The sequence below is a fragment of the Hemiscyllium ocellatum genome, chromosome 3 (genome assembly GCF_020745735.1).
Source record: "Hemiscyllium ocellatum isolate sHemOce1 chromosome 3, sHemOce1.pat.X.cur, whole genome shotgun sequence".
Lineage (NCBI taxonomy): Eukaryota > Metazoa > Chordata > Chondrichthyes > Orectolobiformes > Hemiscylliidae > Hemiscyllium > Hemiscyllium ocellatum.
The window spans coordinates 98397855-98416989 of NC_083403.1; the positions used below are offsets into that span (position 1 = coordinate 98397855).

The following is a 19135-nucleotide window of genomic DNA, read 5'->3' on the forward strand; positions in this document are numbered from 1 at the left end:
CCTGAACACAATAGGTAAGTTAGCATGGCCAATCCACCTAAGCTGCACATCTTTGGAGTGTGGGAGGAAACTGGAAACCCAATGGAAACCCATACACCTGGGCAGACATGCAAACTCCAACCAGTCACTTGAAGGTAGAATCAAACAGAGATCCCTGGTGTTGTAAGGCAGCAGTGCTAACCACTGAGCCACCATGCTACCCATTCTTTCCTTAGATGACAAAGCTCTCTAACCAAGCTTTTGGTCATCTATCAAAACATTCAATTTAGCTCAATGTCCAATTTTGTTCGATCATCGCCACCCCATGAAGCGTCTTGTGTCATCCTCCTATATAAAACGCACTATATGAATACCAGTTGTTGTTAAGTGGGGTAACACCCAGTATGTCATGTAGAAGAGGAACATTTGAAGCAGATTAAACTGCAAGACTTGGGAAGAAAACAGGATGCAAGTTTAATATGCAGAGTTAAATTATTGACCTGTCTCTTCAAAGAGCCACTGCTTTCAAACATTACCCTAAGCTGACATTACTGCATGTTTTTCACATCTTCCATTTCTAGCTTTCAAAGAATTACAGAATGTTAGCAAGGCCTGGACATATCAGTTATTTTAAAACAGCATTAGCTGCACAATTCCATCCTAAAGAACATGTTTGAATGTTAGAATTCAGATAGCAAGTGGATAGGTGGATGGGTGATGGGTGTGAATTTGGATAAGCCTGCTTTGGTTGAGGGGCTTTGTCAAATCTGGCAAGATGGTTAGACAGATCAGGCAAAGTGGTAGCTAGGTCAGTTGGGTGATAGTGGTCAGATTGGGGAAATGACAGTCATATGCTAGTTAGGTCAGATAAGGATGGAGCAGAATAATGTTTACTGTAACTGACAAGTTGAAGAGCATTAGGTGAGTGACGGGTGGTTGAGTGGAGACGTGAAGTCAGGGTGAGTGCTCTGTTGGATGGTAGGGAGTGGTAGCTGAGGCAGCTTGGGGGTCAACTAGATGTTAGATGAGGTTTTAATCCAACCCATCTTCAGTAGATGTATATCTTGGATTTCTCTCAAGTCTTTTGAGTCTAACTTTGAATTTGATACATTCGTGGAGGATCCAAGGACAAAGTAAACTGTTCATTAGAAAGTTTAAATGTCTCTGGCAATTTCCACATATTTGTACATCAACATATCCAGGATATAGATATCTATCTCCAGGTGTGTATCCAGCTCCTAAAAATCTGGAGACTACAAAGTTTGCCAGCCACTCTATATACACAATTCTGTAACTTGTAATATAAGCCATGAGCGATAAGCCACAAGTTGTGTAAGAAATGAGCTCACTGATTGCCTCGATGAGTGTCAAGAAATTCCTGCATTTGTGCTGTACCACAATTGCAAATCAAACCCAGTCAATTGATGGTGGAAGTTTAACATTGTATAAGGGACCTAGTGGTAATTAAATATTCTGTAGACGAAGATTTTTTTTGTTTTAAGCAAAAGGAACTTCAATTGCCTGAAGCTGCCTTTAAAGAAGTTTCCAAATCGGTAAATGGCAAGCAGTCAAAAGTTATTTGGATCCAGGTGTATATTTATATTGAGTTCTGAAAGGGATGTTTCTGGCTGGAATCTCAGTTAAATGTTAGCTCTACAATTACAAGCCTTTCCTTGTTTGTTTTCTTGGCTTTATGATTTTATAGTTGAGAAAAATTTAGAACTTCCCAATTTTAGATTAAGCACCCGCATAGCATTCATTTGGATCAGGATAAAGTTCCCTTCCACTGCCAACCATTATACCTACCCCAAGACCTGACAAGAGACCCTGTGATCCTCTAATTATATCTCATGGTTTATTCTTGGGAAAAAAAACATATTTGAAAATCTGCATATCAAAATCAGAACACAACTATAATGTGAAGAAAATCCATTTTTATAATCATTTACAATGAAAACATCATTTAAAATATTTACACAGATTCATCAGTAAAAAGATTGATGAAGAATAACAGAAAAGAGTAGTATACAAGCAATAGTCTACAATGTTGAAGCAACAAAGATAATAGCCAAGTAACAAGGTGACAATTTTACAAAATATAGTTGGATGTATAGTTTTATTCTCAATGCACTCTTTATCTAAAACTTTAATACAACACTTACATTGTAGTGATTGCCTGTTTCAGCATCAAAACAGTGCAATAGTCAACAGCCAACTTTTGCAACTGGAATTAATAGATTGAAATAGAAGTGCAACATAAAACCTCAAATGTACAACCACAACTGGTCTGAATAAGAACATGATATCTTTGTATAATTATTCATAAGTGTGTGCCACTGCAAATTGCCTACAAAGCGTGCATTATTTTAGGAAAGAATCCATACAACAGAAACAGCAAGAGCTGTGGTTTTTCAACATTTTTTTTTAATTTTGAAATGTATAGTAGCTCATGCTAGAACCATCTGTTTAGCTAATAATCAGAAGTAATAAAACTACTTTAAAAAGTTCTACCAGCTTCTTGTATTGTTAATTAGTATTTAAGAGCAGCAAGACATGGTTGTAAATACTGTATGTTGTACAAGAAAACACACAAGTGAAATCATGTCATCATAACATTGCAACATGAACTGGCATCCTAGTTGACGAGTACAGATATACCACTTATTTCTGTTTCAAATTATCAGGACAAAGTTCACAGATTGGCATTTTTGGTTCAATACTGACGTGTTAGTCAGTAGTACACTCTGGAGAATTCTTTTCCCTCTTGCTTCCATTAGTGTGGTCCCTTTTATCATGGTCTTTATCCTAGTCTGCATCTTTTTCTTTTTCCTGGACCTTCTCACTTTGCTTTTCCTCACAGCTTCCACACCTTCCATCTTTATCAGTCTCAGGATCTTCATTTTTAGATATACCCTTTTCTGTCTCTCTGCTTCGCTCCCTTCTCGAGTCTGCCCTGTCATGGCTCCTCTCCCTTTCTCTGCTTCGTTCCCTTCTCGAGTCCACCCTGTCACGGCTCCTCTCTCTTTCTCTGCTTCGCTCTTTTCTAGAATCTGCCCTGTCACGGCTCCTCTCTCTTTCTCTGCTTCGTTCTCTTCTAGAGTCCGCCCGGTCATGGCTCCTCTCTCTTTCTCTGCTTCGTTCTCTTCTCGAGTCCGCCCGGTCATGGCTCCTCTCCCTTTCTCTGCTTCGTTCTCTTCTAGAGTCTGCCCGGTCATGGCTCCTCTCTCTTTCTCTGCTTCGTTCTCTTCTAGAGTCTGCCCTGTCATGGCTCCTCTCTCTTTCTCTGCTTCGTTTTTTTCTCGAGTCCGCACCATCATGGCTCCTCTCCCTTTCTCTGCTTCGTTCTCTTCTCGAGTCTGCACGATCATGGCTCCTCTCTCTATCCCGATACCGGTCCCGATCTTTGTCCCTATGCCTGTCCTCATGGCGACTTCTTTTCTCTCTATCTCTCCCTTTATCATGATCTCTGTCTTTATATTTGTCCTTGTTTCGTTCTGAGTCTCGGTCCCAGTATTTATCCCTCTCTCTTTCTTTGTGTCGATCTTTTCTTCGATGATAAGAATCACTATAAAATCTATGTTTGTGATGGCTGTCATACTCCTTACTAAAGTCATGTCCAGAACGTTGGCTATATCTATCCCAAAGATCACAATGATGCCTTTCTTTTCTATGATCATTTTTGTTAGGTTGAAAATTTGACATTCCTGAATTTGGTGCATATCTGTTGACATCAATTGAGTGGTCAGAGTTGAAAGGTGGCATTACTTGGCCATGTGCATGATGCATAAGACCCAAGTGGTGTTGTGGAGGACAGCTAATTGCTGGTAGCCAAGGCATTATGTGGTTTGGAACTAAGGCATGGGTTGCACCAAGATCAGGGGAATGGAACCTCAAATGGGGGTCATTTTGTAGGCTGAATGGTGGTGGAGGAAGTGGTGGGGGGCGAATTGGCATGAATGAAGGCATCAAATTACCTGGCGGTTGAAAATTTGCATTAGGTGGACCACGTTGAAATGGAAAACCAGGAGAGTGACCTTGAACTTGGGAAAAGTTGTGCAGCTGGGGTAATGGAGGAGGAAATACATTTCCACTCGGTATTGGGCTACCTGAAGGACCACTTGGCAATGACGTAGACACTGCTGATTGAGTTTGATTTTGTGAAGGTAAAGCATTTGAAGAGAATTCAAAATGTGAACTAGGACGTGGACCATGGAAAGAAGGCAATGGGGTAGTTTCTCTGCGGATTGACTGGACAGTCTCAATAGTGTGAGTTTCTACCACTTCTGTTTCAGAATGAGTTTCTTCTTCATGCGAATAATCTGTCTGTTCTGTTTCTGATACTGGTTTTGGAATATTGTGAATTTGGGATATTGGTTGAGAAACTTCTTCAATACAAGGTACTGTGCCTTGCACCAGTTTACTGGATTCCTGATGTGTTGTCTTAATTAGGTCTGTAGGAATTTGCTTCATGGTTATTTCTTCTTGTTCTGTTTCTAAGGCTTTCTTATCAACTTCCTCCATATCCTTTATGTTTACAATATCATCGTCACTTTTATCTTTCCTGTTATCTGTGTATTGTTCATCCGTACTGTCCTCCACAGACTTGCTTATTGCAAAACTTTGTTGTTTGCGAACAGCAGCTTGTCTCGGATCTCTACTTATGTTGACGACCTGTGAGACACGTGTAAGAGCTTCTGGTGTAGAATCTACTTGTTCAGTACTTGTAACAGGCTCAAGTGAAGAAAGCTCAATCTTGGGAGTCCCAGGCTGGGATGGTGAACTTTCTGAAGTTTCTTTTTGCTCTCTTGAGTTTTCCATTTTCGCCTTCTTTACCTTATAGTGATGCCGTAATTTCTCATGCTCTTCTTTGTGATTTGGCTGTGATTTTAAAGTTTCAAGACTTGAAAGAAATGCTTCAGTTGAAACATCTGGTGGCTTGTCTTTTAGTGTGAGAGTTGTAAGGAACTCACTTGTCTTTGAAGTTTCAGCAACTTGGACATCCTCTGGGACATTATCTGCTTTCTCATTTTCCTCTGGGGAATCATGTACAGAGGAATCTTTAGCATGTTCTTGATCATCAATTGTTTCTTCAGGTTGTGACATTTTAAAATCTTTACTAGCTGGAGGCTCCCCTAGCCCAGGTTCAATAATGGAGACAGACTTCTCTTCAGCTTCCTTCTCTGCATCTCCCAACAAACTTTGAAGAATATCATCCAGTGGTCTGTTGGATAATTCAAGAGATGTGGACTGGTTTTCCCAACCAACTAAAACTCCAGGAAGAAATCGTAATGGTTTTGTAGATAGCATAGGAATAGGCTCTGCTGGTGATGAAGGTGGTGTTTTCAAAATCGGAGGTTCAACCGGTGATGACTGTTTGGGTTTGTTTCTAAATTTAGGCAACACCGAAGTGAAGGAATTAAAGAACTGATTTTCTTCATCATCGTCGTCGTCATTTTCACCTTCATCTTCCACATATTCTGGTTTGATTTTCTTGTCTTGAGGTAAGCTACTAGGCATTTTCTCGGTTTCAGAAACTTCTTCAGAAGGTGAAGCATTAAATAATCTCTTTATTCTTTGCCGAATTATTAACCCAAGGAGAAGATTCTGGCGAACTACTTCAAGTCCTGTCAATAATTAATTAATTAAAATAACAATTACTTGTTATTGCAATAAAATGATGTTGCATTTACTTTAAAAAAAATGCTGATGTCAATAAGATAACTGTAGAATCCTGTAAGAAGAACTGAATCAACTACTTTAACTGTGCATTAAATTGTAATCGGACTTTAATTTTGACATACAAACAAGAAGCATCTTTAACATAAAAGCATTCCAATGTACCAAGGCATAAATAAAGCTGAAAATTAATATTAGATTTTACATAATTTGTGGGACATGTATCATGATAAGTATTTAAGTTAGCTCGCTGAGGTGGAAGGTTTGTTTTCAAACATTTCATCACCATACTAAGTAACATTATCAGAGAGAGTCTCCAGTGAAGTGCTAGTAGTATGTCCTGCCTCTCTATTGATAGGTCTTGGTTTTTTAAGGTGGGTGATGTCATTTCTGGTTCTATTTTCCAAGGGAACGTAGATAGCATCTAAATCATGGGAGTTCTGGTTAAAATTCCATGTCTGTAAAAATTGTCGTGCATGTCTTTGTTTTGCCTGTCCTAGGATGTGTGTGTTGTTCCAGTCAAAGTGAAGTCCTTCTTTGTCTGTATGTATGAAAACTAGTGATAGTGGGTCGTCTCTATTGGTGGCAAGTTTCCAGCTTGTTTGTCCAATGTAGTGTTTTTTTTTAACAGTTCTTGCATGGTATCTTGTAAATGACGTTAGTTTTGCTTGTAGTATCTAATGGATCTTGCAGGTTCATTAGTTGCTGTTTAAGTATGTTGGCAGGTTTGTGCGCTACCATGATGCCAAGGGGTCTGAGTAGTCTGGAAGTAATTTGTGATACGTCTTTGATGTACGGTAATGTGGCTACAGTTTTTGATTGTGTTCTGTCTGCTTGTTTGGGCTTGTTTCTAAGGAATTGGTGGATTGTAATTATTGGCATCTGTTTTTCTTGAAAATGTCGTATAGATATTTGTATTTTGCTTTTTATATTTCTTGGGTCTGCAGTGTGATGTAGCTCGTTGAAATAATGTCTTGATGCAGCTCTGTTTGTGGGTGTTGGGATGATTTATTTACAAGATACCATGCAAGAACTGTAAAAGACATGACCCATTATTAGTAGTTTCTATACATACAGAGAAAGAAGGACACCACTTTGACTGGGACACCGCGCACATCCTAGTACAGGCGAAACAAAGATACGCACGAGAATTCTTAGAGGCATGGCATTCTAGCCAGAACTCCATCAATAAACACATCGATTTAGATCCAATCTACCTTCCCTTGAAAAAAAACCGGACATGACATCATCCACCTTAAGAAACCAAGACCTATGAACAGAGAGTCGGCACATACCACCAGACTCTCACTGATGATGTTACCTAGTATGATGACCAAACATCTGAAAACAAACCTTCCACTCAGTGGGCTAACTTACATAGTTATCACCAACCTGAGCTACAAATCTTCTCAAAAATCACTAACATCTATCATGAGTTACGAATTTATTTATATTTATTTCTCACCTCTAAATACAAATAATCTATTGTTTCAGTTAACAAGATCTGCTAAAAAAAAAATTTTACTAATGGCCTTTCGAGAAGAAAATCTGCCATGCTTTCCTGATCTGCCTACATGTGCTTTCAGACCCACAGCAATGTGATTCCAGAACTCCTAACTACTCTCAAATAATCCTAGCAAGCCACTTTGAGGGCAATTGGGAATGAGCAAAAAATTCTAGTCAAGTCAGTTATGTACACATCCCATGAATTAAAAAAAAACAAAGGACACACATTGGTAAAGGATCAATAGTGTATTAGTTATACTACTGGGCCAGGATTGCAGAGGCTGTTTTCATTGTCCAATTTTCTTTTCTTTGGATTTGTTATTTTCCAACATCATTCTAATTTCGGATTCACCTCAGACAAGTGCTCCAGCTTCCCTCCAGGGATAGAAAGAGGTACAATCTCAATCAGGATTCCTCTACACTATTTACTGACTAAAAAAAAAAAATCAGGCTATACATGTGCACAAAAGAAACTTTTGCCTTTCACAATAATTTGATGTCCTCATATGCAATACAGGCAATGATTTACTTCTGAGCTACCATCATTGCTATATTGTAGGAAACCGGGCTACCAATATGTACATAAAACTCCTACAATCATTATTGCACTGACGAACAAATAATTTCTTTTTGTGATGTTCATTGAGAGATGAATAGTGACCAAGACCGTAGGTACAAATTTTATCAAAATATTGCCTTTTATGTACAACTGAGTGAGCAGGTGGATCTCAATTTAATATCTGATCTGGAAGACAGCATCTGCAGCAATGCAACACTCACTGTACACTGCACTAAGAACTCAAATTTGATTTTTGTGCCCATGTCCTAGAGTGCAACTTGAACCCACAAACTTCTGAATGAGAGGCAAGTGTTGTCAAATGAATCACAGTTGACTCACTCCCATTTACAAGACAATTAAAAATTAAACACTTTTAAATTACAACACTTTAATTGCAGGATTGCTGGGAATGGAATCATTTATTTATGGATTTTATTAATAATATCAATTACTATGTTTAATCACAGATTAATTGACTTATTATTAAATCTATTAACTAAATAGTCAAAAAGGGGAAAATTACCACTTGACATCTGTACTAACTTTCTTAGAACATCAGGATGTAGCCTTAGTTCCTATATGTCAAACCGCTACTGCTTTAACATTCCACAAATCAACAGAAAAAAAATTAACTGTTATACGAACTCACCAGGTCCATCAAATGGTAAGAGCCGATAAGGAATTTTTTCTGAGGCACCCAAAGGAATAAGGTACATGTCCTTAACTTGCTTCACATTGTTGGCTACCACCCCATAACGTTGCCTGCTGTTGAAGTATGCATACAGTGATGTGTAGGTTATCTGATCTTCCTCAGTTACTGGACAAAAACGAATCACACATATCTCCTGTTAAAAAGATGAAGAAAATTAACAAAATAAAATTTGAAAAATCTACCATTTGGTTTACTAACACACTACAGATTAGTTTTCCATATTAGGGAGCTGCTGGCTGTAACTATTATTAAATAAATAAAATACCAAAATTATTCAGTTTTAAATGGGTTTTTACTGAATAGCCGGTAAGTGCAGCACAGTACTGAATAAGACAGTTGATTTAATTATTCTCTAAATAATCCAAGAAAATTTCTCTAAGCTTATTTAGAATATTTTCAATTACAGCTGTCATATTGATGTGCTTAGAACGGAAACAAATGATTTTATGTAGACATGTCTACAAATCTTTATTTGTTACAAATCCAAAGTTTGCCACATCTACTTTATTCTGTTATTACTCATGATAGAATCATGGAATGGCTCGGGATAGCGAGAACTGCAGGTGTTGGAAAGTCAGTGTCGATGAAATGTGGAGCTGAAAAAAGCACAGCAGGTCCAGCAGCAGAGGACTGATGAAGGATCCTCCCCGAAATGTCGACTCCCCTGTTCCTCTGATACTGCTTGACCTGCTGTGCTTTTTCCAGCTCCACACAATCATAGAATGGCTACAACATAGGCAATGTCGATTCAGTCCAACATATCAATGGTCTCTAAAACTGCAACTCAGCAAGTCCTATTTCATTATGTTTTCCCTATAGCTCTACAAATCTTCTCTCCCGAGATACTTAATTTACTCTCTTTTTAAAGCCCTGACTGGATTTGCCTTTGCCAAACTATCAGGCTGTACATTCCAGATCCTATCCACTTGCTATGTAAAAAGTTTTCATCTCACATCAATAACTGTACTTTTCGTAATCACCTTAAATCAATGTTCTGGATTCAAGATGGCGGCGACCCAGTAGGTTTGAGTCGACAGAGCTCTGCCCAAGACTCAGGCAAAGTGGGGTGCCCACCCTCACATCACCTGTTAAATTACTCCAAATGGCCAAGAGTGCTCGGCAAAAGCTATTTTGCTTCAAACTTTAACAGTTTGGTGCTTTTTTAAATGACTAAGAACAAAAACCTCTCTCAGTTCGCAACATGCAGGGACCCCCTCCCTACCCCCATGCCCCCCACCCCCACAATGGCACCTACCACTACTGAAATTGGAGTCAAATACTGGAGTTGGAGCTGGGCCAAGTGCGGGTTGACCGGGCCCACCGGGTTGCTATGTGCAGGCCCGGGTCGTACCAACACCCCCGCCTGGTTCTAGTTTGACTTCAATGTTACAGGGAAAAACAAATGCTGCTGGAGGCCTCCAGAGTTTGGGGAAGGATCCCCATGCCATGATGTACAAGGGCTCCAAGATCACTTTGTTTCGGGACTTTTCTCCGATTATGGTCCGCAAGAGGAGGGCATTCGATGAGGCAAAGAAGCGTCTGAGAAACTTGAATATTCAATATTCTACGCAATATCCGGCATTGCTGCGCTTCAGTCATGGATGATCTGTATATAACTTTGGATCACTGGCGAAAGTAAAGGAATTCCTGGATGCTCTCAAATAGACTGCGGGACTTGAACTGTATGGATAATGACTTTATTTTGCTCTACCCCCCTTTATCTATCCTTATATCTTTTTCCATCTTTGACTGGGTGGGGTAGGGGAGCTTTTCCTTTCTCTTTCTTTGGTCTCTTATCTATAGCTCATGCGGCTTATTTGATTATTGGGGGATGTTTCTGTGTGGGATTTTCTTTCTTTTCTCTTATTTAGTTGCCTGATACTTGCTGGGTTTGTAATTTTGTAATCTTACATAACTCTATTTTGTGTTGTTTTGATAAGCGTATCTAGGTGATTGTGTGTGGCGGGGGGTTGGTTACCCACTTTTAACTCCTGTTTTATCAGACACTGGAATTTATTTACTCTACTTTGTAATGCCTGGGCAGAGGGCAGGGCCCTAGCTGGGAGAGGTTACGATGGGGTTATTGGAAGGTAGTAGTGCCCCCCGTGAGCTAGGGGGAAAGTCTCCTTTTAAATATGCTTTATGTTATTTTCATGTAGGAGTAGTTTTTAATTAATTTGATTCAACGGCTTTAAAGAGTTTTTTTTAACGTGTGAATTTTTTTTGGTCTTTATTCAGTGTCTTTTAGGTGGGGTTCTTCCTCCTGGTGGGGGGTCTTGGGCCTGCCTGGACGATCATGGCTAGCCATTTGTTTAGGTGGTGCACGTGGAATGTCAAGGGGAGCCATTTGCCAATCAAAAGGAAAATGATATTATCAAGTCTTAAAAAAGAAAGGGTTAATGTAGCTCTTTTACAGGAGACACATCAGATAAGGAGCATTCGAAGCTGCAACAGATTGTGTTTGGCCAGGTGTTCTTTCCATCTTTCAGCTCAAAAAGTAGGGGAGTAGCCATTCTTATTCCATAGAGTCTTCCCTTCCAAATGCTAAGCCAGGTAAAGGATATGCCTGGACAATATATATTGATTAAAGCCCTAATATATGGAGAGGAATACAGGATTTTGAATTTGTATAGCCTCATGGCACACCCTTCTAAATTTGTAACGGAAGTATTCTCTAAGTCGATGGCTCTCGGGGTCCGCCATACAATTATAAAGGAAGATTTTAATTGTATTATTAACCCATAGACGAACAGGATACCTAGGACTCTGCGGGCATATCCCTGAGATTTGAACAGTGAGCAGGGGCTGGTAGATGTGTGAAGGTGTATCCATCCTGACGGTACAGACTTTACTTTCTATTCTAACCCATACAAGTGCCATACTAGAATCGACATGTTCTTTGTCCCCTCGACCCTTTTGAACTCAATACTGTCATGTAAGATAGGTAACATAACTATTTCTGATCATGCCACAGTATACATGGAAGTTAAGACTAGTGATGATGGGATAGGTCCCTGACATTGGTCTACGGACCCTTTCTTATTGAAGGATAACAAGTTAATAAAATATTTTTCTCAGGCATTTAAAAGCTTCTGAGATATCAACTCAGGTACGGCCAGTAACCCTTCGATGTGGGAGACTGCCAAGGCATACGCGCGAGGCTTGATCATCTCATATTCTGCGACCCGGAAAAGACAAAAGGGAGAGCAACAGCATCTGCTCAAGGCTTGCCTGAAGGCAGCTAAAACTGTGTATGTTGATAGGCCCTCCATTACTAAGCTTCAGAGGATCACAGCCCTTAGGGCAGCCTTGAATACCGCACTTACTCAAACAGCAAAGAGGGAGATATTATTCGCGAAGCAGATATTATTTGAATACGGTGACAAGCCCTGCAGGTATCTAGTGTACATTGCCAGGAAGAAAAAAGCTCCCCAAGCCATTACGTCTATTAGAGAGAATGCTGATGCCCTGACTTGTAATCATAAAAAGACCAATGCAGCCTTGAGAAAGTTCTATTTTGAATTGTATATAGCAGGACTGAGAGGATGGAACTAGCAAGATGGAGTCTTTCTTTAAAATTCTGGCCCTTCTCGGCCTAACCTCAGAGCAGGTGTCGCTCTTGAATGTCCTACTGACAACCCAGGAGGTACAGGAGGCTGTTAGGCAGCTTCAGATTGGCAAAACGCCTGGACCAGACAGATTCCAGGCTGAGTTCTATAAAGAATTTATTGGGGAAATGACCAGGCCACTCATAAGCCTTCATTGAGAGAAGCAAATATTTCTCTCATCCTTAAGAGGGGAAAGGCCCCAGAAGACTGCTCTTCATATAGACCAATATCCGTGTTAAATGTGAATTTTAAAATTCTCTCAAAAACGTTAGCATTAAGACTGGGGAGCGTTTTACCATTCATTATAAAAGAGGACCAGACGGGGTTTATAAAGGGTCGCAGGTCAACTAGTAACATTAGAAGAGTCTTAAATATGGTACACGCCTGCCAGCAGGGAGCGATATCGGGCTTAGTTGTCTCCCTTGATGCAGAGAAGGCATTCGATCAGATAGAATGGCCATATCTTTTCTATACGCTGGAACGGTTTGGTGTTGGAGAAGTCTTGACTAAATGGGTTTCAGTACTGTATAATGATCCCAAAGCAATGGTAATCACTGACGGTTTAAGTTGAGATAGCTTTAGAGTTGGCAGTTTTCGCCAGGGATGCCCTCTCTTACCATTATTATTTATGCTGGTGATTGAACTGCTGGCGGAAGCTACATGAACTGACCCAAACATAACGGCCCTGGAGGTTGGATCAGGCAAGCACAAAATTACTCTTTCTGCGGATGATGACCTTTTCTTAAGTGATGTTTTTACATCTGTGCGCTGCTTAATTCAAGTGGTCAATTTATTTGGTACATTTTCAGGTTACAAAATCAATTTTGTGAAATTGGAGGTCATGCCGTTTGGAGGCCTTGCCAGTATATCCAATTTTTTGGACTGATCTCGTTGTCCCCTTCGGTGGTCACTAGAAGGTCTTCTGTACTTAGGCATTTTTATTAATCCGATATTTGGTCAGTTATATAAAGCCAATTATACACACTTATTAGAGGAAATAAGGCAGGACCATCAACGCTGGGAAGATTTCCCAATATTTTGGGAAATTTGTGGGCAGCACAGTGGTACAGTGGTTAGCACTGCTGCCTCACAGCGCCAGAGACCCGGGTTCAATTCCCACCTCGGGCGACTGACTGTATGGAGTTTGCACATTCTTCCCGCGTCTGTGTGGGTTTCCTCCGGGTGCTCCGGTTTCCTCCCACAATCCAAAAATGTGCAGATTAGGTGAATTGGCCATGCTAAATTGCCCGTAGTGTTAGGTGAAGGGGTAAATGTAGGGGTATACGTCTGGGTGGATTGAGCCTCAGCGGGTTGGTGTGGACTTGTTGGGCCGAAGGGCCTGTTTCCACACTGTAAGTAATCTAATTTTGGCTAGGCAGAGTAGCCTTCGTTAAGATGAATATTCTACCTCAGCTTTTTTTCCTATGAGAATGCTCCCTTTGATGCTGCCGAGACAGGCGTTGTGTAAGCTTTACGCTTGGCTCGCCTTTGTTTGGAATCATAGACAGCCCCTTATCAAATTAGAAAAGCTGCAGCTTCCACAAGTAAAGGGAGGGTTGGACTTTCCAGATTTCAGGAGTTACCAGTTGAGCTCCCTATTAACATATGTACCTCATTGGGTCTCTTGTGACCCACAGTCAACCTGGTTAGATGTTGAGACTTCCCAAGCAAAATGTTCCCATATCAATCTACTATTTATGGACAAGATGAGAGTTATTACAGACTTTTGTAAAAACCCTATTGTATACAATCAAAGCCTGGAAGATAATGTGACAAGATGAGGGTAACCAGTAAAAAAAACTTCCCCTTGTACCCCCATAGTGGGAACATTAGGATTCCAGCCAGGGTTGACCGATACTACATTCAAAATTGGGGAGTCCAGAAGTATCTCCTGTTAGGGAGATCTGTTCGATGGGGAGCTCATGATGTCCTTCGAGCAGCTGCGCCTGAAGCTTGGATTGCCCAGCAAAGACCTCTTTCGGTATTTCCAAATACAAGATTTTATACAAAAGAAGACCACGCTGATAGTCAATCCTTATAAATTGGATCGGGAAAGGAGAGTGCTTGGCCGATGGGGCCACCCTCGATTAGTACTCTCCACCACTTACTATGCAGTTAGGTATTGAAGGACATGGAACAGTTATATAAAACCTGGAGTCAAGCATTAGAGTTGGAAATCTCTTTAGAAATGTGGGAGGACATCTGGGGAAATGCCAGGAAGGTCTCTATCTGTAACAAAACTCAGGCTACTCAACTGAAGATACTACACAGGGCTCACATGGCACCTGAACGTCTCACAATGTGTCCTAAATGCAAAGTCGAAGTTGGTACTCTCATGCACTGTCTGTGGACATGCCATAAGGTCCACAGGTATTGGGACAGAATAGCGAATGCCTTGACAAAGACTTCAGGTACGGAGATTGGATTGGATTCAGTGTCCCTACTTTTGGGCTCCCCAAATTTTCCCTCTCTGGATGTAAACGGGAGGAAATTATTTACTATCCTTTCCTTTTGTGCGAGGAAAAATATTTTAGTGAATTGGGTATCCGAAGGTCCTCCAGTACTTTTAAATTGGCCCAGGATAGTCATGGAATATATTCCCCTTGACTTCTTTATGAATATGGTGCACCAAAAAACAGAATTATTTTATAGAACATGGCAGCCCATTTTGAACTAAACAGACACAGATATTTCGGCTATATCGTCCAGGGCTTTTGCTTAACTATGGTAATGGTCCCGGCTGGTTCAGGGGCCTTGACTTGATATAAATCTATTTTGAGCATGTATCTAGTTATTTATTTACCTTTTTGTTTATTGTTAGTAATGTATGATATCCTATTTTATGGTTTTGTCGTTTGTAGAACAGATTAGTAGTTAGTTTTTTTAGTTTTATTTTGGTGTTGTTATATTGTAAAGTGGACTACATTACTTTGTATTATTTTTGTAATTTTGTAAAAAAAATTAAAATCTTTCTTAATAAAAATATCTATTTAAAAAAAAACAATATTCTGTGGTTTTCACTCAACTACCAATGGGAATTATTTCTAACTGCTCAGTCTTGACTCTTCATGAATTTGAATACTGCCAAATAAATCTAAGAGTTTACAAATAGCTGTTGCAAATGAACAAACAACAGCAACACCAGTCAAAGAAAACCTCTGAAAGCCCAAGTTCTCTTTCCACAGACATATATTTGAATTTGCACCAAATTAACAGTGAAAACTATTTAGTGTCCAGGTAGTATTTAATTCTGCACAAATACATTTAAATTCATTCCAAATATTTTATTTGCTATATTTCTGGTCTTCCCAATAATGAATACTGCTTCACCAACCTCTCAAAAGTGTAATCAAAACAGAAAATGTTAGAAATATTCAGCTAGACTGACAATAGAAGTTACCTCACTCAAAACTAGACTAATTTAAAGATAACAGATTTTAAGCTGCAGTGATACTGCCACACTTACAGCATTCTGAGCATTTTTCAGTTTCGATTTCTGATTTCCATCATCTGCAATGGTTCCCTTTTTTGATGTGCAAATTGATCAATCCCTATGTTATATGTGAGTAGAATATGTTCATCAGGCAATCTGTAGCTTATATTACATGCTTGTGATGTAGAACACAAAGCATTCATGACTGAATTCATTTGAAATATTGGACTGATTGGCTTTGGTTGAGAAGGTGGGAGGGAGGACAACAGAGGCCTCAATGTCTCTGATACTACCAGAGAAAGAAAATTACCTTTTGAAGTTTTAAACTCCAGAGAAATTACACCCATCTCTCCTCACATTCATGGTGTCATCCCAGGAAGTAATCTAATGAGCCATTATTAATTTATCCTCCAAGACCATCTTATCCTTCCTTAGGTGCAGAGATCAAAACTGTACACAGTGGTCTAAATGTAACATGAAAACTCTGTACAATTGCAGCAAGATTAATATTCTTATACTTCTACCCACTTGAAATAAATTTTGCCATAAGATTTATCTTCCTTGCTGTAATTGCTTGCTATACCCACTGACATGATAACATGCTGCATTGCACGTACAAAGTACTCTGTTCCTTCTGATGCATAACGTTTACAAAGTTAAAAAGAAGTTTTTGTATTGAAAGTTAATAATTTCAAATTTCCTGTGTTGCACTCCATATGCCACCTCATTGCTTAATCTAAATCCTTTTGCAAATTTTGCATCATTTTCAGAGTTTGCTTCTCCACATAGCTTTGTAACATCAGCAAAATTAGATGAAGTGCAGGGTTTCATTTATACATGTATTGTCAATGGCTAAGATGGAGCATTGATCCTTCTAACACTTGACTAGTAACTGACCATCAAGCTGAAAATGGAAAGCAGTTCTTAAGTTTTAAAAATGGTATAACAATTGAGAAAAGCTGAATTATCATTCAAAAAACCTTTATATTTCACAACCAACAGGCAATTCAATTGATTCTTAGCCAAAATTAAAATGTACAAGTATATCTAATTTCAGCTCTTTGAGCAGAAGTCAGTGTAAAAGAAGAACAAGCGGAAAAACTATGATTATAATAGGAGATACCTCCCGCTTCCGCACCACCCCACACCCCATCGTACAACCACAAGTCACCTCATCAATAGATACTAAAGTTAAAGGCTTCTACAGTGCGATGTGTGCTTTGTTTAGGTGATGGGTGATTATTCCATTTTCACACAAAATTGCACTATATCTAGCATCCTTTTCTCTCTCATTGTTATCATAAGCTTCTTGACGAATTTCACTATTACTACAGTTCCAACCTTTGAATTAATTTACAATTAGTCTAATGTTTTTAATGTAAAATTCTGAAAGATCACTATGAAGAGTCAATAATTTGTTTTATTCCATTCAACAATATGAGATTTTCTGAATCACAAAATCCAAATTTCTAACTGTTATGTTGTGTGACAGGAAATAAAGTTTAAAAGTCAATTGAATTTTTAGCATATGGCATTGAACAACCCTCAAGATTAATATGTCATTAGTTTTCCAAGATATAGAAATGCGAATCAGAAATATAAATGGGCAAAGAAACTTCTCCGCAAACAAATGAACAGTACCGATCAACAAAATACTTTGCATAATTTGATGAAATGAACTTCAATACTTGCAGCTGTTGAATTATTTAAAACTTGGTTCTTTAGTTCTGTAACGATATGCAAATCTGCAGAACTTGCATACTTTACGTACAAAGAACTTTTTTTGGAACAAAATCAGTTAGGAACACAAGAATAAGTGTAGACCATTAAGTCCCTCAAGCATTTTCCACACTTATTGTGATTACAGCTGATCCGTATTAGGATTCTTTTGACCAATAAAAAAAATGATGATTTCATTATTGGAAATCCCAAAAATCTCAAAACCTTTTGGAGAAGTAGTTTCCACATTTGCATGAACATTTCTGTGGAAGTGCTTCTTGACTTCACCCTTAAATGGTTTAACAATCTTTAAAATTATACTCCCTTAGTCTAGATTTTTCGTTCAGAAAAAAATTTATCTATTTGTTATTTTAATTACCTCTATGAGATCATCCATCAACTTTTTCAATTCATTGAACAGAAACTAGCCTTTCTTAATAATGCTATACACCTCAATATAACTCTGGTGTATACATGCAGGACCCTCTACAAAGACAACATTTTTGTGTGGTCCAATGTCCAAAGTGAAAGTACTTCCTTAGTTTCATACTCCAACTCAAGAGATAATAAAATAAAATTCCATTACTCTTTCTGATTACTGTTGATATGCATGAAGACAGGGTTTAATGAACTGAGCATAAATCCCTCTACTCCTTATAGTTCCCAGTCATTTAACATTAAGAAATTAATTCATTGGTGTTCCTCAATATCAATGCAGATTAGACAGAGCTTAAAATTAAATTAATCTGTTATTGCTTTACCCATGTAATGTATTTCAGTTTGTAACTATGCCTCCAAACTTGGTTATGTAATTCCCTCTTGCCACATACGATCAGAAACTTAGCCATTAGCTTGTCATATAGTGAGAACTACTAGGAAGGGTCACTGAACCAGAAGTGTTAGCTCTGATTTCTCTCCACAGATGCTGCAAGACTTGCTGAGCTTTTCCAGCAATTTCTATTTTTGTTTCAAAATGGATACAGACTGAAATCGTCTTGTTAATTCATCATTGTTTAGTAATCGTCTCCCCTCCACTTCTTTTAAATGGGTCCACATTCACAAACTTAGTTTTCCAAAATATTCATAAAACCATTTACTGTTAACTTTCATATGATTTTTAAATTTTTTTTTCACCACCCTAATAATTTCACAAAGCTATAGTTTCTCTGGCTTGCTGGATTTCCACATTTCCTTGGAAGGCTTGTCTTTTCACTGAATCTTGAATTATTTTGGTGCAGAAGGAGGCCCATTGAGTTCCCTACTTCTAACAAATTTTCTCTTTTTCTCAATTTCTTCAACGGGTCCTCATTATCGAGTGTCTCATTCATGGAACCATTTTTGTAAACTACCTCCCCATTCTCTCCAATACCTTCACATTGTTCTTATAGTGCAGTGCCCAAACCGGTTCACAATACTCCTGCCAACATCTAACCAATGTCTTACATAAAGTTTAACATAATATCATTGCTTTTGTACTCCAACTCTGTTTATGAGGTTTAGAACAGTGTCCTTTATCAACAGTTCTCTGTAGGAATCCTACCTCCTTTAATAATTCGTGCACATATACGCTCAGGTGTCTTTGCTCTTTTTTATATTAGTCTATGTTCTCTGTACCAAAGCGCACTCTTTACCCCTCTATGCATTGATGTTCATCTACCATATATCTACCCATTTCACCAGGTTCAATGTCTTTTGCAGTTCTACACTGTCCTCCTCACAATTTATAATTATAAGTTTGGTGTTGCCCACAAACTTTGAAATTATTCCCTGCGTACCAAGGCTTGGACCAGACATGCATAGGTCTATATTGTTGTGGTTCTGTTCGCTGAGCTGGGAATTTGTGTTGCAGATGTTTCGTCCCCTGTCTAGGTGACATCCTCAGTGCTTAGGAGTCTCCTGTGAAGCGCTTCTGTGATCTTTCCTCCAGCATTTGTAGTGGTTTG

The 19135-nt window shown here is 38.9% G+C and overlaps 1 protein-coding gene across 6 annotated transcripts in view; it reads right to left on the bottom strand.

The window, feature by feature from the left end:
• Nucleotides 1–2005: 2005 nt before the first annotated feature.
• phf3 (PHD finger protein 3) overlaps nucleotides 2006–19135 on the bottom strand; it is a 165918-nt gene continuing 148788 nt past the window's right edge. For all 6 annotated transcript variants that reach the window (XM_060851968.1, XM_060851959.1, XM_060851986.1 and 3 more), the window contains 2 exons: nucleotides 8370–8565; nucleotides 2006–5603 (listed from right to left, as the gene is read on the bottom strand). In XM_060851968.1, coding sequence (XP_060707951.1) covers nucleotides 2785–5603; nucleotides 8370–8565 — 3015 coding nt within the window. In that variant the 3' untranslated portion in view covers nucleotides 2006–2784. The remainder of the gene's footprint in view (nucleotides 5604–8369; nucleotides 8566–19135) is intronic.